Source organism: Scyliorhinus canicula, chromosome 4 (genome assembly GCF_902713615.1).
Source record: "Scyliorhinus canicula chromosome 4, sScyCan1.1, whole genome shotgun sequence".
NCBI classification, from domain to species: Eukaryota; Metazoa; Chordata; class Chondrichthyes; order Carcharhiniformes; family Scyliorhinidae; genus Scyliorhinus; species Scyliorhinus canicula.
In genome coordinates this window covers 210,101,040-210,123,630 of record NC_052149.1, presented here as the reverse complement: position 1 = coordinate 210,123,630, position 22,591 = coordinate 210,101,040, and the positions used below count along the sequence as shown (strand labels likewise).

Genomic DNA, 22,591 nt, shown 5'->3' with positions numbered 1-22,591 from the left:
AACGCGGTGTACGGGCGGTCTGCCTTGCGGATGGGGAGCTGGTGGTAGGCAGATTTCAGGTCCACTGGCGAGAAGACCCAGTACTGTGCAATCTGATTGACCATATCAGATATGCGTGGGAGGGGGTACGCGTCGAGCTGCGTGTACCGATTGATGGTCTGATTGTAGTCAACGACCATCCTGTGTTTCTCCCCAGTTTTCACAACTACTACTTGGGCTCTCCAGGGGCTGTTGCTGGCCTCGATTATGCCTTCCCACAGTAGCCGCTGGGCCTCAGACCTGATGAAGGTCCTGTCCCGGGTACTGTACCGTCTGCTCCTGGTGGCGACGGATTTGCAATCCGGGGTGAGGTTTGCAAACAGAGAAGGCGGGTTGACCTTGAGGGTCGTGAGGCCGCATACAGTAAGGGGTGGTAGGGGCCCACCGAATTTTAGGGTTAGATTTTGGAGGTTGCACAGGAAGTCAAGGCCGAGTAGCAAAGCAGCGCAGAGGTTGGGGAGGATGTAGAGCTGTAAGTCGTTGAACTCTATGCCCTGGATGGTGAGGGTGGTGGTGCCATACCCCCGGATCTCCATGGAGTGGGATCCGGAGGCCAGGGAGATTTGTTGCATAATGGGGTGTACCGCGATGGAGCAGCGCCTTACCGTAGCGGGGTGGATGAAGTTTTCTGTGCTCCCGGAGTCAAGAAGGCAGGATGTCTTGTGCCCATCGACCTTTACCGTCGTCGACGCGGTTGCGAGATTGTGCAGCCGGGACTAGTCGATCGTGATGGAGGCAAGCTATTGCTGGTGTTGGTAGGCCCTGGGCTGGTCGTCGGCGGTTGCGGGCGATGAACGGCCCGATGAGGTGCCCGACGAGCAGGGGTTGAGGCGAGGAAGATGGCGGCGCCCACGGGGCGCACGTGGCATTAAAGATGGTGGCACCCACGGGCCGCACGAGGCCTGATGGGGGGAAGATGGCGGCGCCCACGGGCCGCACGTGTTCTGATGCGAGGAAGATGGCGGCGCCCACAGGCCGCACGTGGGGGGTGAAGGAATAATGGGCCTGGTTACAGCGGCGATTAACCGGGCCTGGCACACCGCAGCGAAATGTCCTTTCTTCCCATAGGCCTTGCAAAGCGCGCTCCACGCCGGGCAGCGTTGCTGGGGGTGCTTTGTCTGCCCGCAGAAATAGCACTTGGGACCCCCGGGGTTGGCTGGCTGCCATGCGGCGTAGGCTTGGGGTTGACCGGGAGCGGTCGCTGGTGGGGTGAACGATGGGGTGTTCGCTGGTGGGGTCTACGATGTCCAGGAGGGGGGCGCTGTGCAGTCAGGTGTACATTACGGGAGGCAACCGTTAGTGAGGTCGTGAGTTTCTTGGTCACCATGAGGTCGAGGATAGACCGTTCTAAGAGGCGCTGGCAGATGTAAGCCGACCCTATGCCCGTAACAAAAGCGTCCCTGATTCGGAGTTCGGAATGTTCAACGGCCGAGACTGCCTGGCAATCGCAGTCCCTCGCCAGGGCGTGTAGGGCACACCAGAAATCTTCCAAGGACTCACCGGGGAGTTGATGCCGCATGGACAGGAGGTGCCTGGCGTAGAGTTTGTTGGTCTGCTAGGTGTAGTTCTCCTTCAGCAGTGTCATGGCCTCAGCATAGGTGGGCGCGTCCCGGATGAGGGGAAAGATATCGGAGCTCAGCTGTGTATACAGGATCTGAAGTTTCTGTGCTTCTGTGGGTTGTTCTGTCGCAGATCCGATGTAGGCTTCAAAGCAAGCTAGCCAGTGGGCGAAGGCCAACGTGGCGTTGTCTGCTTGAGGGTGCAGCTGCAGGTGATCTGGCTGGATGTGGAGGTCCATCTTTGTTAAATCTCTGCTTAATAAATTGATGCACTATCAATTATGATGAAACGAGAGTAGACAGTAATCAAGGCTTTATTACACAGAGATGTGTAGCCTCCTGCAGCTGCTGCCGAAATGGCTGCAGCTAGTTGAACACACACATTTATACTCCGCCTACTGGGCAGAGCCAGAAGGCGGGGATCTACCCCCGTACCTGTAGTACAGGAGCCTTCCCGTATTACATCTCACGTATGTGATATATACAAACAGTGGTGACTACCACAGGTGGCCTGACTTACTTTATCATGGGAAAAGCCCCCAACATCTCCTACGCTCCATTAAGTCGGAGGGTGGAAGGGGCTGGTTTGGGATTACCGGCTGCCAGCAAAAGGATTTCAGTTAGGTTCATTCATGAACCAATCATCCTTAATCCCACCACAATTCAGCAGTGGCTCAGGGATTAAGTGGGAGCTCAAGGCTTTCCTGCACCTCCCGAAGGTGGCCCAGAAAATCCTTCTGGGTTTGTCTGTGGCCTCCCAGAGATGAGTCACTCATTATCATGCACACTATACCGGATCAAAGGACCTGGTATCGGGGAGAGGTGGGTGGGGATGGGTGGGAGTGCAGGAAGGCGACAGTTCCTCATTGCCGGAAACACCACTGGGACGGACCGAGAGATATCCAAAGGACTCCAGGTCAAAGTTGAGCGAGGGCAAACTAAGGATTGTGGTGTGCCTGTCAAAGGAGGAGGGAAAGGCAAGGGGGTCAGAGGTAAGGACAGCCTTTGATTTGGCTGGCAGCTCTCAGCCTGCCGGACTTCTGCTGCCAGGTTCCTGAATCCTGGGAAAGGCCCAAGGGTGGCCACATAAGTCCCTGAAAGGTACCTATAATACCATGTGGCCTCCCACATGGAGCTAACCGGTGTTCTCAACCGGTTCTGCGCCCAGTGGGCATGACCTCAATCAGTCCGATTAAATATTGTCCGTTGTATAAGAAGAATACAGAATGGAAGCAGGTAGTCCACATGAATTGTCCATGAAAACCTCCAGCTTTATCTCAATCTAAACTACATATGCCTTCTACAGATATAAGTTACATGATAATTTTGAACTCAGTTATAATCAGCCGCAAATCAGAACTGTGATTTATGAATGTTTGCCAACATTCACTTTAAGGCAAACTCAAATTTAATTTGATTTCCAAACCATTTTGAGCTTCCAGAAGTTCACCCAAACAAGGGTTTCAGGTGTGGAACAGACTCACTAAATTATTATGCTTGAATTTACATATTTTGCATTCTGTTCCATTAGTTTCATAGCCTATCAACTCAACACATCATGCTCAGTGTGCTGATACCTGTCATACTTGACATCAGAACATACCAAATTTACCCATATAACTTCAGAAGAGTAACATCTTATGCCAAAAATGGGATAGCATTTCCAGATGGTTTCCTGTAGGTTTTTAATCATACTTTGCTTCTGCCAAAGCACCAAATTGATCCTCAGTTAACTTTCGCATTCTCGCACATTACATTCCTTAGTGATTGACCATAAACATTTCCAGATGTAAGTACCAAGTTTTATCAATGGTAGAACAAAACTTCAGCTGCATAAATCAACTTGTTACTAACGTTTTTGTTAAGCAAATATTTCAGTCCACAGTTCTGAAAGACTCACTGCTAGAGCATGCACAAGTGCTGAAATCTCAATGACCACTTCATGAGAAGAACTATTTCTTGGCTCACAGTTTCAAAAAGTGACTTACCGGAAGTCGTTCTGACAGTGTCTGTCGTATTTCTCAATCCAAGAAATGCAAACTGATACAGCCTCCAAAAGCGTGGCTCTCCAAAGATAATAGAATGGTATCTTGCCCACTGGTATATGATTTCGTCTTTGGGATAGCCATCTAAAAATTAGATTCAAGAAAGTTTGCTATTTTTCTATTAAGACAGCAGTTTTGAGTGAGCAGTTTTGAGTGGGGGTGTAATCTTTTATTTGGGAAGGTACGAGAAATCATGAAGGAATAAAAGACTGTCAAATCTGCACATTCCACAAACCAAGTACACCGTCCTACCATGAGCGCTATCCCATCTATTCAATATCCAGAAGTAAATAATCAGAGAACAGCTTGAATCATAAGATCAAAATGTAATTATGGATGAGTAAGCCCACCATGAGTAATCCATTCAGAAATACCCTGCAGCCCTATGATTGCTTCATCTAATTCTTTCTTCAAAGACTTTGATGATTTTTGCTTCCACTTCTCTTTCTGGAAATTGATCATTCTTTGTGTGAAGAACTTCCTGATATCAGTTTTGAATTTAACTTTTACTAGTTTGAACCTGTGTGCTTTTGTCAGCTACTCTTACAAATTAATTTAAGGTAAGATCTATCTCCTTAATCCCCATAATTGTTGTACACATCTTTAGCTTTTCTATAAGCCTTACAATTTTCCCTCCGCAGTGTGTATTATCAGTAGAACCCTATGCTGGGCTCAAATAGACAGGTCACTGCAAACGCACCAAATATGGATATTCACTGGGTTACTGAAGAATTTCTATTTTCTAGTGCAAAGTGGTTCACCTAGACCCCATAGAATCCAGACAATGCAGAAGGAGGCCATTTGGTCCATCGAGTCTGCACTGACCTTCGAAAGAGCACCCCGCCTGGGCCCATTCGCCTGCCCGTTCCCTGCAACCACACCTAACCTGCACATCTTTGTACTCTAAGGGGCAACTTAACATGGCCAATCCACCTAACCTGCGCACCTTTGGGACTGTGGGATGAAACCGGAGCACCCGGAAGAAACCCAAGCAGATACGGAGAAAGTGCAAACTCCACACAGACAGTTATCCAAGGCCGGAATTAAACCTGGGTCCCTGGCACTGTGAAGCAGCAGTGCCAACCACTGTGCAGCCTTACCGTCTATGTTCCCTCGATCTAAGTTTTTGTGAATGGAATCCCTTGAGAGCTATACTTAACTTAACAGCAGTATTTTTAGCATGGATTCTGCAAGATCCTCCCATGGCGGTGCCGACTAAAACAAACATCTAACGTTTTTTAAATAAGTCCTTTCAACTGGCATATGTCCAAAGCTTGACTTCTCTATCCTGTTTTGTTGCCTGAGCAGTATTGATTAATATTTAATTGATCGAAATTTCTGAATATTTATCCATTCCAACAACAATACTATTTCACCAGAAGATAAATGCAAATTACTGCAGATGCTTAAATCTGAAACAAAAATGTAAAATATGGAAAATCTCAGCAGCTCTGACAGCATCTGAGGAGAGATATTTCGACTTTGACAATGAGTCATCCAGATTCTAAACTTGAGCTCCCTTTCCCTCGATAGATGCTGTCAGACCTGTTGAGATTGTCCAGTATTTCCTGGTTTTGAATACTATTCCACCCTTGTCTGGTGCAATTCACAAGTAACATTAACCTACCCCCCCTCCCCCCCCACTGCCCTTCTACCTAATGAATGTTAGCAGTGTATTATATTGAGTAAACGTTAGCAGTGGGTAATTATAATTATGCAACCAGATATAGATATTAATAATGCTTATTTTATTTTAAAATGATTCTTGGAAAGTGTATGTCGCTGGATAGTTCACCATGTATTACCAATTCCTCGTTGAGAAGGTGATGATGAGCCTTTTTCTTGAATCACTGCAGTCCATATGGTGAAAGTGCCATTAGGTACCAAGCTCCATGATTTAATATTGTGGAATGGCGATATAGGTCCAATTCAGGATGGTTTGTGAATTGGAAGGGAACTTGTGGGCAGCACGGTAGCATTGTGGTTAGCACAATTGCTTTACAGCTCCAGGGTCCCAGGTTCGATTCCCGGCTTGGGTCACTGTCTGTGTGGAGTCTGCACATTCTCCCCATGTGTGCATGGGTTTCCTCCGGGTGCTCCGGTTTCCTCCCACAGTCCAAAGATGTGCAGGTTACGTGGATTGGCCATGCTAAATTGCCCTTAGTGTCCAAAATTGCCCTTAGTGGTGGGTGGGGTTACTGGGTTATGTGGATATGGTGGAGGTGTGGACCTTGGGTAGGGTGCTCTTTCCAAGAGCCAGTGCAGACTCAATGGGCCAAATGGCCTCCTTCTGCACTGTAAATTCTATGATCTATGATCTAATGGTTTATTCATGCACTTGCTGCCCTTGTCCTTCCAGTTGGTAATGGTTGTAGGTTTGTGAGGTGCTGGGGAAGAATCCTTGGTGAGTTACTTTAGTGCATCCAAAAGGTAGCACACATCAGAGCCAGGGGGCAACAGTGGTGAAGGGGGATTGGATATTTAGGTGAATGGATGAGTGCCGGTTCAATGGATCGCTTTGTTCTGAATGGTGTCAAGTGTAGTGATATCATGGATGTGTTGTAATTCACCAACTGACCACTAGGAGTCTCATTTGTATATAACTGAATGTTAGAGTCAGGTGACCTCAGACTGACTTGAGAGCTGGGAGAGAGATAGTGGTTTGTGCATGTTCATACTGTTATTCATCTGTTGTTTGGTATATATTTGACCCACGGTCGATGTTAATAAATCGTTTATAGCTTTAGCTACAAGTGCTTTTGTAATATAAATCAGGCCATCCAACAAGAACATTACATCAAGCTTCTTTTTTTTAAATTTTAGAGTACCCAATTATTTTTTCCAATTAAGGGGCAATTTAGCGTGGCCAATCTGCCTACCCTGCACATCTTTGGGTTGTGGGGGTGAAACCCACACAGACACGGGGAGAATGTGCAAACTCCACACGGACAGTGACCCAGGGCCGGGATTCAAATCCAGGTCCTCAGCGCCGTAGGCAGCAATGCTAACCACTGTGCCACCATGCTGCCCATACATCAAGCTTCTTAAATTCTGTTTGCAACTCCATCCAACCAGGGAAGCAGAGAGTAATCTGCCACACTCCTCACATGTGCCTTGCTGAGTGTGTGGAGGAAAAGCTTTACAAAGGCAAGAAACAAACTATTATGTTGCACGCACAGCCACTAAACTGCTTTAGTAGCTGTAATATCTGGTCAACTGACGATGATGCATGATTATGAAGCAAATCTTTGCAGGTGCAAGGATCATGTGTTAGTGAAGCAAAGCTATTTAGTGTTACAAATGCAAGGCCATTAAATGGAATAACTTATTGGGTATCGGTGCCATAATTTCCTGTACGTGGGGAATAGCCTGTTGCAGGGTCAGTGTTAATTAGGAAGGGAAATGGGTATGCAAGGTCCAAAGCACAATCACCACTGGTGGGCAAGAGTCCAAACTAGTTGGGAGTTCAGATCTAGATACGGTAACGTAAATAGGAATTATGAGAGGTTGTCAAGTCAATGATCATAATAAAGGAACCATGCCAGCCTCGTGGCCCACAATGATAAATTACTCCAAAAAAAAGAATGCAAGCTTGCTCCATCATCTATGCTGAAGCTGCAAAACTGTGAAAGGCATGCAATTAAAATAACATCACATCCCTGAAATATCTGGGCGCGAACCACAATTTAAATTATGGCTCCACAACTCTGGTGTGGTTAACCTTCTTGTGCCTGGAGACAGGCAAGTAAAGCAATTAGGAGGATGAACAAGGAACAAATCTGCCCCTCATAGCCCCACTATCAATCTGCCGTAACCCCCACCTGCACTGTTGATTCCAGGTGCGTGTAGATTCAAAACCAGGACCATCTTGAGATGAGCATGGATATCACTAATTGTTTTAAAAATAAATTTAGAGTACCCAATTAATTTGGTCCAATTAAGGGGCAATTTAGTGTGGTCAATCCACCTATCCTGCACATCTTTGGGTTGGGAGGGTGAAACCTATGAAAGCATGGGGAGAATGTGCAAACTCCACACGGACAGTGACCCAGAGCCGGGATCGAACCTGGGACCTTGGCGCCGTGAGGCAACAATGCTAACCACTGTGCCACCGTGCTGTCCTCTGGATATCACTAATAAAGAACAACTGTGAGTTTCCATTGCATTCGCAGGAAGCGTTGAACTGTTAATTATTGAAAAATCCCACAGTTTAAAACTTTAATTTATACTATAAACGCTGAAATATGCACTTTAGGAAGAGAATGAGCTCAAAGAATGTTGATATGCACTAAAATTCTGAAGTAAATCTTTTACAGCCTTCTTTGTGAAAAAATTCTCTTCAAGCATTTTGCAATCTTTAACAGATGATAGTGTTATTTTACGTATGTGTAGTTAAATTATATAACATAAACTTATACATACAGCTTGAGAATGCCAAAGGACATGAATGCTCATCCATTGGGAAGTTATGGAGCTGAAGCTGACATTCGGCATCAATTGTCAACCTAAAAATAGTAAAAGATCATTGTATGCATTGAAATAACCGAGAGGGAAATCTCGTTATGAAAAATATTCACCTACATATAGTACATGTAAAATTCTGAATCGGGTTAAACCAAAGACATAGGCATGTGTTTCATATTTAAGACACAGAGACACAGAAAGAGTTAACTTGGGATGCTACGTAAGATACACAGGAAATAGTAGACTTCAAAATGCAAAATACGGTGGCATGACTATGCATAACTCAAATGACGGGAATGTTGCACACAATTCTTACTCAAGGTGAATTTTATTTAGACACGGAGAAACAATATAATTGAAATTTTTCTTCAATTATATTTTTAGCTATTAATCACAATATTGGAATTGTTTCAGATAATGAAAGGTAAATCTAGTTGACATGCCTAATTTTATTTCTGAGATATTCCTTTAAAAAACTAAGACAGTCAGTATCTGCAAGTTAGCATGATCACCATTCAAATACTTTAACATGTTGTATGTCTGATGTATTGATAAATTTCTTAACTTTTAAATGCTTTGGAACTAATAGGATGATAATATTTTTTGAAATAATTTTTCACAGGACGTCGGCATCATTGGCAATATCTGCATTTGCTGCCCATCCCCAATTGTCCTCGAGAAGGTGGGAATGAATCACCTTCTTGAACTGCTGCATGCCATGTGTAGGTACACACACAATGCTGCTAGGGAGGAAGTTCCAGGATTTTGACCCAACGGAAGTCATGATGGTGTGTAACTGGGAGCGAAACTTGAAAGTGGTGGTATTCCCATGCATCTGCTGTTCCAAATGGTAGAGGTCGTAGGTTTGGAAGATGCTGCAGAAGAAGCCTTGGTGTGTTGCTACGTTACATCTTGTAGATCAGGGTTTTTCAAACTCAGGTTCTCAACCCCGCGGGTAGGTCGCGGCCGGGTGTCGGGAAGGTTGTGGAACGATCTGTTGTGGCGTTCCCAATCACAGGGAGAAGCCCCCAATGACGTGACCAGTTGTCAAGATTACCGGCCGCGTGCAGTCCCCGATTGGTTACAACATTTGAGAGGGTGGGGCGGTGCAAGGCTGGGCTGCATCCTGGTCACTGTATGTGAGCGGGTGGGTGGGGACTGGGACTGATGGTGGTGGCCCCAGCTTGGAGCTTCGCTCTGGTGCTACTGCTTACACACTTCTCAGTTTGTCTCTCGCTACCGATTGGCAGTATGCGGCCAGCGGCTCCATGGTCAAGCTGTTCAACGGCCGGCACAACGTCCGCTTGCACTCCCACGGCATGAAGTACTGGTCGGGTAGTGGTCTGTGACTGAGGTGGACGCAGTTACTGGACAGTGAGTGGGAAGCCAGACCAGGTTTGTCAGCGAGGAATATCGATCAAACAAAACCAATCAATAGGGCTGAAACATGTCAACACTCATCACTTTGTGCCGACACTCTCTGGAAACCAGTAATTAAGTGCTTTTGGTGAGAATGGAGCAGGACATTACTTGGACGTTTGGATAGTGCAATGCAGTTGAACCAGTAAAAAATATTGTGACATTGTATGTGTTTGCAAGTTACTTCATCTCGTCTAAAGTCGTAGTTTGTAAAGTAAAAACAAGACTTGTTTAAATTTCTAAAGAAATGGGAATAAATTTAAAACAAAGTTTGTGTGTTAATGTAAGGATGCGCATTTTCAACTGAAATTGTCTTAATTATCTGCAGTACAAAGTCATAAACTTGGAAAAAAATCAGCTATTAGAAATAAAGTTTCAAAGTAAAAAAAGAGGCCAGCCACAACTGGCCTTTAAATATGAATGATCAAGTCTTTCTGCCAGAGGCAGCGGCAGAGAGAAGGTCATGTGCCCGGCATGTTCACTGACACCACGCGCCCTGGACATCCGTGCTTTGAGTGCAAAATCATGGAGGAGAGATTCCTCCATTTTGTAGCTGCCAGCAAGCAAGCAACAGGACTGCATGAAGAACTCAAGATGGATTATTTTGTCATAAGGAAGAGAGGACCCAAGGCACAAACAGGCCAGGATCTCATAATTAAATCTGCTGGAGAGAGCCTCACAGGAGAGTCCATGGCAGGACAATGCAACGCTGGTGTGAGCTGTATCCAGAGCTCCAGGGCCTCTGGTGAACAAACAATTAAGAAGAGACTGAAATCGGGAACAAAACAATAGAAAGAAGATTTCTTGAGATATGGCTGTAATTGTGCCAGTGCAAATCAGGATGCAAAGCCCATGTGAGTTATTTGCACGAAAGTACTGCAAGATGAAAGTTTCAAAACCTAAATATTCAAAGGAATTTAAAGACTTAGCATGGCAAGTTCCAGGACAAACTTCTTGATTTTCTTCAAGGGATGCAGTGAGAAGTTAAGTCATCAGCTGAAGTCCTTCGCAAAAATGTAATATTGAATGACGAAGCAAGTGAGATTGTGAGGACTGAGCAAGCTCATCTGCCGCATTAAAAGTAATCAATAATGATGTAGTGTGAAGGTCGGCCAGAGTCAGTTGCTAAGGTCGGCCGACATGGGTCATGAACGTCAGCCAGCGTGGATTCCGAAGGTCCGCAAGTTGGTCAAAGTGGGTCGTGGGAAAAAACGTTTGAAAAATACTGTTGTAGGTGATACACGCTGTTGCCTCTGTGTCGGTGATGGAGGGAGTGGATGTTGAAGGTAGTGAATGGAGTGCTAATTAAGCAGGCTGCTTTGTCCTTAATGGTGTAAAGTTTTCTGAGTGTTGTAGGAGCTGCACTCTTCCAGGAAAGTGGAGAATATTCCATTACACTAGTGCCTTGTAGATGGTGGGAAAGCATTGGGGAGCCAGGAGGTGAGTTACTCTCCAATAAATTGCCAACATCTGACCTGCTCTTGTAGCCACAGTATTTATATGGCTAGTCCAGTTTAGTTTCAGGTCAATGGTAGCCCCCAGGATGTTGATAATGGTGGTAATGCCATTGAAAATCAAGGAGAGATGGTTGGATTCCCATTTGTCGGAGATGTCCCTTGCCTGGCATTTCTGTAGCATGACTGTTACTATCAAAACATTTATTTTCCAGCAGCATATTATACCACACTCATTGGGCGGGATTCTCTCCTACCCGACGAGGCGGGCGGTCCCAGCGTCGAGGGGTGGTGCACCTTCAGGGTCTAGGCCGGCGCCGGCGGGGCTGGCGCTGCGCCAACCGGTATGGAAGGGGCGCGCCAACTGGCGTGAAAGGCCTCCGCTGGCTGCTGCGAGTTGCCACATGCGCGGGAGCACCAGCGTGTGCTTACGTCATTCCAGCGCATGCGCAAAGGGTTTTGTCTCCGCAACGGCCATGGCGGAGGTCCAGAGCAGCCGGTGCGGGGGGAAAGATTGCCCCCATGGCACAGGCCCACCCACGGATTGGTGGGCCCCGATTGCAGGCCAGACATCCGTGGGGGCACCACCCCGGGGCCAGATCCCCCCGCGCCATCCCGAGGACCCCGGAAGACACCCACAGAGCCAGGTCCCGTCGGTAAGTACCAGGTCTAATTTAAACTGGTGGGAACGGCCTAAAACGGGTGGCCGCTTGGCCCATCGCGGGCCAGAGAATCACCTGCTGCCAGCGGCCACCGACCGGCGCAGCGCGATTCCCGCCCCCGCCAAAACCCTGCTGCCGGAGAATTCAGCAGCCGGAGGGGGTGAGAATCCCTCCCATTATTCTCCATCAACAATCTTTTGCATAAGTAAAGTGCTTTGTTGAAGTTATAGATTTGAACAATTCAAGCTAATTACCAGCCAAAATATCTAAAGCTTCTGCAAAAATATCGAATGTTGTTTATTGGAATTTGCTGTGGTCATAGTGAAGCAGTAAGTTGATAAATCATCACCTTACTAAATAAAGTGATTTAACGCCCATAGCTCTTAATATCACTCCATTATGGCTTAATTATTAAGTGGTGCTTTTGATTAGCTGAGTAAGAGAGGACAGAAATAATGGCCCAGGATTTTCAGCCAAAATGACAGCAGGTTTAATCGGACTCATCATTCTTCACATGTAAATGATCCAGCAGCTTGTGATCAGGAAGGGATTCCTCTTGAATTGCAAATCATCACCTGTTGCTGGACAATTTGAGGTGCCCTTATATTAGGCTCTAAAAACAGCCCTCAAGTTCCCAGTTTCCTTTTAGGAATTTGCCACATTTTGAAAATCAAACTCAGCTGCAGGGTCCCAGGTTCGATTCCCAGCTTGGGTCACTGTCTGCGCAGAATCTGCGCAATCTCCCCGTGTCTGTGTGGGTTTCCTCCGCGTGCTCCGCTTTCTTCCTCAGTTCAAAGATGTGCAGGTTAGGTAGATTGGCCATGCTACATTGCCCTTAGTGCCCAAAAAAGGTTCGGTGGGGTTATTGGGTTACGGGCATGCGCGGATCCTGTGGCACCCAGTTTGCGCCGGGATTAGCAGCTGGAACGGTGTGAACTGCTCCAGTGTCGTGCGTGCCAGAATTAGTCATGGGGTCGGTTCGTTCACACGGTTGTAAAACGGCGTGGACACTCTGCCCCGGGATTAGAGAATCCCGCCCATAATGTCAATCAACCTATCTGGCCCAAAAAGGAAAAAAACTCAAACAGTTTCATAGAATTTACAGTGCAAAAGGAGGCCATTTGGCCCATCGAGTCTGCAACTGCCCTTGGAAAGAGCACCGCACTTAAGTCCATGCCTCTGCCCTATCTCCGTAACCCAGTAACCCCACCTAACCATTTTTGGACACTAAGGGCAATTTATCATGGCCAATCCACCTAATCTGCACATCTTTGGACTTTGGGAAGAGACCGGAACACCCGGAAGAAACCCACGCACACACGGAGAGAACGTGCAGACTCCGCACAGGTAGTCCCCCGAGGCCGGTAATCGAACCTGGGACCCTGGAGCTATGAAGCAACTGTGCTCACCATTGTGCTACTGTGCTGCCCACGGTAACTTCCAACTGTTGAGCCCCATTCTTGCATGTAAGACACTTTTGATTCTAATTTTAAATTATTTTTTCTTACTTCTCTGAATCTGAATACAATCTTTCTGCTCATCTCTTAATTTCATTTTCTTTACCTGATTTGATTGCAATTCAGCCTATTCCCTTTTCGTTCATTCCTCAGTTTCTTTCTCAATGTTTAAATCTCACCAATTAGGGGATATTCTGTCAGTTTCATGTTTCACCAAGATTGAATTTTGCATTCAGTTCGAGGGGGAGACAGGTGGATTCAAGACTGGTGTTTTAAACTTAAATAAAGGGCATAAACATAGAGTGAGTGAAAGTATAAAAACAAATAAGGCATTAGAGATGCAGTGGCAGGCATTTAAAGGGATGTTTCAGAGCACACAGAATAGATAAATTCCAATGAGAGAGAACCATCCCAAGGGGAGAACCCACCATCCATGATTAACTAAAAAAGTTAAAGATGGTATCAGCTTAAAGGAAAAGTACATAATTGTGCAAAGGTGAGTGGCAACGCACGCGTAAATTAGAGGCGATTCATCTCCGATGGGAGCGCGGATTTCTCCACTCCTGAGACTAAGGGCTGGATTCTCCGACTTTGAAACTACGTCCAGAGGATGTGTCTGGTTTTACGATGAAAAAGTTGGTGCCGTCTCCCCCGCACCGATACTCCGACCGGTGAAGGGCTAGCAACCGGCCATGTAAAACTCCCGGAGAATTGGTGGGACCGTAAACACACATGCGCGCGACGACGACCTGCAGCAGTAGTCGCGATGTATAACATGGCGTCGGCACCACGTTGACCCAACCTGCCAGATGGTGCCTCCCTAGACAACCCCTCGCCACCCCCGTGGCCACCCCCAAACAGCTCCCACCAGCCCTAGCCGAAGTCCGCCCAGCCAGCAGTCCGCAGCCGCCACACTGGGTTCACAAAAAATGAGAGCATCTGTATCCACGTGGTCGGGAACTCGGCCCACCGGGGCGGAGCATCGGGGGAGGGCTTTCAGGAAACATCCTGAGGCCTTCCCAACGGCATGCGGCATACTCTTCGATGATGACGTTTTGGAGGGGGCAGAGCATCCGAAAACAGGCACCACCCCTGATTCGGTCGTAAAAAGGGATTGTCCGCTCGATCGTCGATTACTAAATCGCCGTCGGGCAATGGAGAATCCCGCCCTAAATGTTGACGCAGGGACAGGATTCATGGACTTCTATGACATTAAACTGGTGCCGCACTTGGACCAATTCAGCGACTCTGGATGGGCTAGCGCCAGCGCCACATGGAACACAATTGATTCCAGTGAGAAATGGTGCGTGATTTGCCGGGTCCGTAATTGACACTTGGGAGGCTGGGAAGATGCAGCCGCATATACACACTTCACTCCCCACACACACCATCCCAGCCAACAAGATGGCAGTGGTTGTGCTGGAGCACGCTCATGCCACTGATGGGTCGGCTAGGGCCAGAGGGCACCTACGGATGGGCCCTGGGGGGACACCCATATGAGCTGTGGCCCTATGTTAGTGGTGTGCACAGTTGCATGGCTGATTTGCAGACTGCAGCAATGGTGTTCAGTGTCTGTCCACCCCGACCCTGTGGCCCACCTCTTGGCCATCCCCTGTGACTCCCCCAGCCCTGGCAGAAGCCCCCCAGCCAGTAGCACAACTACCAGCAAACTATGGCGATGTTGGATACTTTCTGTACCCCCTCTCTCCCTCAGCAGCCACGGCGCCCGTTTCATGATTTTTAAATGCGCACGTCAACCTGGCCGTCGGGAATTTGTCGCAGTGGAGTGCAGCATGAAGGAGGCCACGGAGGTACTGGGACAGGCCCACTAGTGATATGCCAGCAGCGTTTACTGTACGGCACGCACTGACGCCACTGTTGAGACACGGAGAATTGAGATTTGCCGCGGAACCGGAACTGCGCACGATTTCAGCGTCAAAACCGATTCTCCGCCCAATCGCGTTTCCTGATTCCGGTGTCAACCGACAGAAAATCCCACCCACAGTCTGCCAAACAGAGAATCCAATCCATTATCTAATTAGTGACAGAATGCAGAGCTCCAAGATTCAGAGGGATCTGGATAGCCTTGTGCAGGTACAGCAATAATTAGAAAAGCTAATAGAATTTTATCATTGATTGTCAGGGGAACTGAACACAAAGGTCGGGAGGTTATGCTTCAGTTGTACAGGGCACTGGTGAGACCATATCTGGAGTACTGTGTATGGTATTGGCATTCTTATTGAAAGAAATGCATTATAGAAGGTGGATAATTGTGGATAATGCTAGATAAACTCAACAGGTCCAACAGCATCTGTGAAGGGAAATAGAATTAACTGTTCAAGTCCATTTAGCCCTTCTACAGAAGTGTTCTGCAGAAGGGTTGAAGGACTCGAAACTGTGGGCACAATTTAATGGCAACATTTCTTAATGGTTAGCACTGTTGCTTCGCAGTGCCAGGGACCCGGGTTCGAGTCCCGGCTTGGGTCACTGTCTGTGCGGAGCTTGTGAGTTCTTCTCGCGTCTGTGTGGGTTTCCTCCGGGTGCTCCGGTTTCCTCCCACAAGCCTTGAAAGACGTGGTTAGGTGAATTGAACATTCTGAATGTTCCCTCAGTGTACCCAAACACATGCCGTAGTGTGGAGACTAGGGGATTTTCACAGTAACTTCATTGCAGTCTTAATGTAAGCCTACTTGTGACAATAAAAAAGATTATTATTATAGTGTCATTTTCAGCGTGATTGGCGGGGTGTTTATCAACAGTCGTGTTGGCGAGATCACGATCCATATTTAATGGCACTTGGTGCCGGAAATGAGTCCCCATGAACCTCTCGTCATTACTGGCTGTGTCTGAACAATGCAGAAGGCGGACATTTGGCCCTTCAAGCCTGCACCGACTCACTTAAGCCCTCACTTCCACCCTATTCCCGTAACCCAATAACCCCTCCTAACTTTCTTTTTGGACACTAAGGGCAATTTAGCATGGCCAACCCACCTAACCTGCACGTCTTTGGACTGTGGGAGGAAACCGGAGCACCCAGAGGAAAACCACGCAGACACGGGGAGAACATGCAGACTCCGCACAGACAGTGACCAAGTGGGGAATCGAACCTGGGACCCTGGCGCTGTGAAGCCACAGTGCTATCCACTTGTGCTACCGTGTCACCGTCTGATTTTTCAGATTCACTGGGGGGAGCTGCTTTTAAATGCTCCCTCAGCACTCACTCCCAGTCAAAACTTAAGCATGGCAGTGGGCAGACCTGCTCTTCGTTTTGGGATGCCGATCTGGCCAGGGTTCTGGACACAGTGGAAGGGAGGTGGGACATACTGCTCCTCCAAGGGGATCAGGTGACCAGCAGAAGGGCCTGGGAGGCCCTTAATACTGCCCGGGAGGCATAGTGTGCAGCTGTCAGTGCGGGCAACATGGTAAGGAGGACCAGCCGTACAATGTAGGAAGAAGATTAACAACCTCCACTGAGCTGCACCTCTCAGAATCAGAATGACTGAAAAATACAGTGCAGAAAAGGCCCTTCGGCCCACCGAGTCTCCACTACCACATGAAAGGCACCTGATCTGCCAATGCTAATCCCATTTGCCAGCACTTGGCCCATAGCCTTGAATGTTATGTCGTGCCAAGTGCCCATCCAGGTACTTTTTCAAGGATGTGAGGTAGCCCGCCTCTACCATCTTCCCAGGCAGTGCACCACCACCCTCTCGGTAAAAACGTTTTTCCTCAAATCCTCCCTGAACTTCCCGCCCCTCAACTTGAACTTGTGTCTCCTCGTAGCCGACTGTTCACCTAAGGGGAACAGCTGTTCCCTATCCACCCTGTCCATGCCCCTCATAAGCTTGTCCACCTCGATCAGCTCACCCTCAGTCTTCTCTGCTTCAGCGAAAACAACCTAAGCCTATCCAACCTCTCTTCATAACTAAAATGTTCCATCCCAGGCAACATCCTGATGAAAAGCTTCTGCACCCACTCCAGTGCAATCACATCCTTCCTGTAATGTGGCGACCAGAATTGCACACATTACTCCAGCTGTGGCCTCACCAATGTTCTATACAACTCCAACATGACTTCCTTGTTTTTAGAATCTATGCCGTGATTGATAAAGGCAAGTGTCCCATATGCCTTTTTCACCACCCTATTAACCTGCCCTTCTGTCTTCAGAGTTCTATTTACAAACACGCCAAGATCTCTTTGTTCCTCAGGACTTCACAGTTTGATGTCATTCATTAAATATTTCCTTGTCAAATTGCTCCTGCCAAAGTGTAACACCTCACTCTTTTAAGGATTAAATTCCATCTGTCACTTCTCATCCCATTTGACCATATCTTCCTGCAACCCAAGACTCTCCGCCTCACTGTTAATCACCCGGCCTATCTTTGTGTCATCCGCAAACTTACTGATCCTACCCTCCACATCGTCATCAATGTCATTTATATGACATCAGTTCCCCTTAACCACCCCCCCCCCCCCCCCCCCCCCCCCCCCCGCCCAAATCACCTTGCACCTTCCCCACATCTGATCATCGTGCTTGCTCCTCAGAACCCACTGGCACCCACCAGCACAACCCCATCATATCCAGGTGCAGTGCCCAAACATGGCACCTGCTTTAGACCCCTGACCCATCAAGTGTGTGGTTCACAACGCGCTCTCTTTGTCCCCGTAGAAGATAGCCCATAATAAGCATGAAAGGGCCAAGGCAGGAGACGGGATATTAGAGATTCGAGTCCTCACCCCCTATGGGGAACGGGCCCTGGAGATTGCGGGGTTGATCGAGGAGGGAGCAGTCACCAACAGCGAGGTTGGCCTGCACCGCAGAAGTTAGGATACACTGCCCCATCACCCAGATGGCCTGTCACAAGTGAGTTCTTCATGTCAAACAAAATGATCCTTCCCTCTCACACTTCACATGTCCATTGTCTCGCAGGATCTCCATCTGATGAGCTGGGCCATCTGGGGCGTTCCACCCCTGCCACCCAAGTCACCACCACAGAGGAGAGCATCGAGGAGACCACCATTGAAGCATCACAGCTATCACCCCCACATTCCACCAGCACAGAGGCACACATGTCAGTGGAGGACATTACTGGACAGGCTCCTGGGGCACAATCTAGTGAGCACCACACAGTTGATGATGCACATCAGCTGGAGGCTGGGACATCCAAGCGAGTCAGCAGTCAGAGGTCTGCTGAATCACAGCACGTAGCTGAGTGCCAGTCAGATGCCGAGCCTCTTGACAAGGTTATCTCAGAGCAGATGCAGATGATAGGACACAGCCCTGAAATTCAGGAGGGGAGGTCAGCGATATCAAGTCCCAGTCAATGAGGGACATGTCCCAGACGCAGGTGGACATTGCCGAGGCACTGCAAAGCATGGCTCAATTACTGAGGGATGTGGACACTGCACTCCAGAGCGTGGCACAGTCCAGAGGAGCATCACTGAGGGTGTCAACACCATGATGCAGACAATGGGGAGTTGCCAGGACAGAGGCCTCTGGATCTCACTCCAGCTGCATCTCTGCCCCATGTAGATCCCCAGGACCTCAAGAGCACCGTCAGGGACAAGGAAGTGCTGGAGGCAGTCTCCAGTTCTACCAAATCCCCGCTGCTGACACTGGCGCATCTCAAGGGCAGCGGGCACACTAGATCTCCCCCACCTGGGCACAGTGGTCCAAGGTCAAGTTCCTCCAATGCACACCCCATTCAGAGGTGACAGGAGTCAGATTTTGGCATAAAGTGAGGAGCAACAGAGCTAACCTCACACCGTGTTACTCTCCTGCCTTGTATATTGACCCGCTGACAGTGCCGACACAGGCCCATCACCCTGAGGTGATGTTACACAGACCCTTAGAGGTTGGAACTGGGTCGTCGTAGGGGTGGGTGGTGTGGGATGGATGGGGAATGGTGGGGGGGAAGGATCTAAGTGGGTGGGAAGGAAGGGAATGTGGGGAGGGGGTTTGGAGGCGTTGGGGGAGAGGGAATTTGGGGAAGGAGGGATGAAGTTGAGGGGTGTGTGCTGACTGACAAAGCCTCGTCCCATGAGAATCAACGAGGATGAGGGCCTTCTTTATCCTCCGGAAATGCTGAACCTTGTCACTCCCCGATGCATTGATGCATGCAAGATGACATGCATGCCATCAATTAGCTCTAGACCTGAGGCATCCTGGCGATGGCGGGAAATCGAGCAGCCCGGGCAACTTGGTAGGCCAGGTCCAGCTCAAATTTGATAAAATCTGATGCACGGGCACACATGGCATCCATGACCTCACGGTTGCATATATGGGGTGTAACTTGAGAAATGCCCCACAAGAACTTGCTCGAGCCCTGGAATGGGCCAGTTGCATAGATGATCAGGGCTGTGGTGACCTTCTTGACCACTGAGAGCGGGTCTCCTCCTCCTCCGCTTGGTGCCAAGTCCGTGAGGACGTGGCGCAGGTGCTGCACTGTCCCTTTGTTGAGATGGAGTCTCCGGTGGCACACGCTGTCCGTCATCTCCTCGAAAGACCAACAATGCCTCTATACCCTGGGCCATAACTGGTGTCTTGCTCTGGGTTCCTCCTCGGCCTGATGGGCGGCTGAGTCTTCAGGGTGATGTGACCCCCTGAACATGGAGTGCCGCCTACAGCCTTGATCGACGCTACTGACGCCTTCTCCAGCATCTGCCTGCCTCGGCTGCCATCCGCACAGCGGGGACGGCCTCCGTGGGACCGGCAACACTAGCCATATTGTTATGTCTGTAACGAATTGGAGAAGATTTCCACCTCAGGTACCTCAAATTCCCCAAGCCTCTCCCATCCTTCCGTGTCCTGCCTTCTCTCAGAGTGCCATCCAGCGAGCCAGTTGTGCTGGAAAACCTCATTGTGAACACTCACCCCCTGATCACAGCAGGAGCTCCTAGACTCCAGACCCTGCCGGGAACATTAGAAAGACTGTGCTCAGGTTTCCTCCCCTGATCCTATGGTTGCGAGGATATCCTCAGGTCTGAAAGTCAGGTCTTAAGTGTTTGATTGTTGCCTGTTGTCTCTATGGTGCTGACACTTCAAGAGTTCAGGCAAACTGTTCTGACTTCAAAATTTCCAAATAATCATCATCTGAGACATGGCACGTGTACCCACGAGAAGCCACTTGATAATATTTTGTTTATTAAATGATAGGTAACATTCCACATATCACACTAACCATTAAACAACAAGGAAATGTCATGGTTCTACATTTGTATAAATACAAAGTTATATCAGCTCATTTTCGCAAAAAAACAAACACGCGGTACCACCCCTCACATGTTCCTCAACAGAAATGGAGGATAAGCCTGAGAATGTGTTATTATGTCCAGAACTTTGTCACAGAAATGATCTGTCCATTAATGTGTTCCTTGTTCCACGTATCAGTGCCATTCTCTGTCCAAGAGCCGCAGCTGTGCAGGCCCTCCTACACGGCCCAATCTCACCGGAATCAATTCCTGGCATCCACATATTCCACTGGCTGTCAAGGTGCAGTTGAACATCCTTGACTTCCAGCGTGTTTAACCCCTAGTTACATGCAGCACTCACTACACCAGCATCAAAAGCATCAGCTATCTGCGAAAGCATTTCTTCAGCAGCCTCATCAGGTGGCCCATTTAGATCACTGTTGCGCACCAGGTCCCACAGCTTGATTCAAAGCAGATTGCCCGTGGACTCATATGTCCTCCCGAGACTTGTGTTCTGGCAACCATGTATCTCGAAAAAATTGTCCTTCTTTCCGGCTACAGAAAAGGAAGGAAACAGCAACAGCAGCCTCCAGGCATCTGCAACCACCAGCAGGAACAAGCAGCAAACAAAACCAGTTGAGAGCTGTGAAGTGTTCTCACAACTAACAAAGCCAATTTCTCATTAGCAAAAGCCATCAGCTGTGAAGCTAGAGGCTGCTTACAGTCAAAGGGAGTTAAAGTGACCTTCAGCATAGAACCAAGAACAGAGCTCTATCCTGGCAGCATCTGTAGTTGCCCTTGTTATGGGTATCCACAATATTTAAAGATGGTTTTAAGGCATCACAGACAGAAAGCTCCTTACCGCATCCCCCCCACCCCAAGTATTCTTCGCCCTGGAACACTGCAGCCCGACCCCCCCCCCCCCCCCCGCCCCCCACCTCAGTCCAACCCCTTTGAGCTGCATGCCAGAAAATGGAAGTGGCTATTCAACTCCTCAGATCCCCTCAGCAGCCACTGCACCAGCTTCACGTTTTTAAAAAGGAGTACTAAATGGCTGCCCCATGATTTCTCAGTGGGGAGCGGGTTAATTCCTGGGAGGGCATTAAATTCAATTTCGATCTCGCTAATGAGATGAAAATGAATGCAGATGAGGGTTAATGATATGCTCGCCATATCTGGGTGTGATTCAGAATTCACCATCAGTAGTAGGTTGGGTATATAGCAAACAGATTTGCGCCCGGTGTGAATCTCGATTTTGGCCTTCCCACATTTATTCCGGTGCGCCCAGATCCACAATGGGCACAACGTGGTGGGTCAGTAGTGCTCTGTGTTTCTCTTACCACAGATGCTGCCAAACCTGCTGAGTTTATCCAGCATTTTCTGTTTTAATACCAGGAATGGATGGGTTGTCTTATGAGGACTAATTGGACAGGCTCCGCTTGTATGCATTGGAGTTTCGAAGATTAAGAGACAATCTGATTGAAACCTTTAAGATCCTGAGGGCTTTTGACAGGGAGAGGTTGTTTTCTCTTGTCGGAGAATCTAGAGCTAGGGGTCACTGTTTAAAAATAAGTGGTTGCTTATTTAAGACAGAGATGAGGAGATTTCCTTTCTTTCAGATAGTTGAGGGTCTTGGAACTCTCTTCCTTAAAAGGCAGTGGAATCAGAGTCTTCGAATATTTTTAAGGCAGAGTTAGATAGATTCTTGATAAGCAAATGGTGAAAGGTTATCAGAGGCAGGCAGGAATGCGGAGTTGGGGTGACAATCAGATCAGCCATGGTCTTATTGAATGGCGGTGCAGGCTCGAGGGGCTGAGTGAATGACTCCGACTCTTAACTCATATGTTTGTATATTCGTATGTCCTGGGTCCCCTGTTGGCATCGAACTTTGAGCAAACTTACTTGTTTTTACAAGTTAAAAAGTACAGGACAAAGTTTAACTGATGATGCCCTTTTCCAGAATATTCTGGGTCAATGATTTCCTTCGAGTGAAAATGTGATGGAACCCACCACTATGCATGTATATAGGGCTTCCAACACATACTCTGAAATTAAACAGTCGGAAGCTTGAGGACATTCAAAGCCAAGATAATCAGATCTTTCCTTTTGTATTTCTCAGTTAATGTGGTTATAATTCAGTTTTTACTATCGTTGCTCACTGTAAGGAGGATGCAGAAAATGTTTAAGCTTCACACAGAAACTATGCAGCACCTTGGCTATGTTCATTAACCTGCCTTGATTGTCAGTGTCAGTGAGCTATTCACAGCTAAGCCTGTTCCTATCCTTAGTCAATATTCACGC

General features: G+C 48.0%; 1 protein-coding gene across 4 annotated transcripts in view; it reads right to left on the bottom strand.

The window, feature by feature from the left end:
* The window catches only part of LOC119965350 (gamma-aminobutyric acid receptor subunit gamma-2), a 172,119-nt gene that overhangs the window by 114,766 nt on the left and 34,762 nt on the right, over positions 1-22,591 (bottom strand). For all 4 annotated transcript variants that reach the window (XM_038796000.1, XM_038795999.1, XM_038795998.1 and 1 more), the window contains 2 exons: positions 8,066-8,148; positions 3,587-3,727 (listed from right to left, as the gene is read on the bottom strand). In XM_038796000.1, the coding sequence (XP_038651928.1) occupies positions 3,587-3,727; positions 8,066-8,148 (224 nt within the window). The remainder of the gene's footprint in view (positions 1-3,586; positions 3,728-8,065; positions 8,149-22,591) is intronic.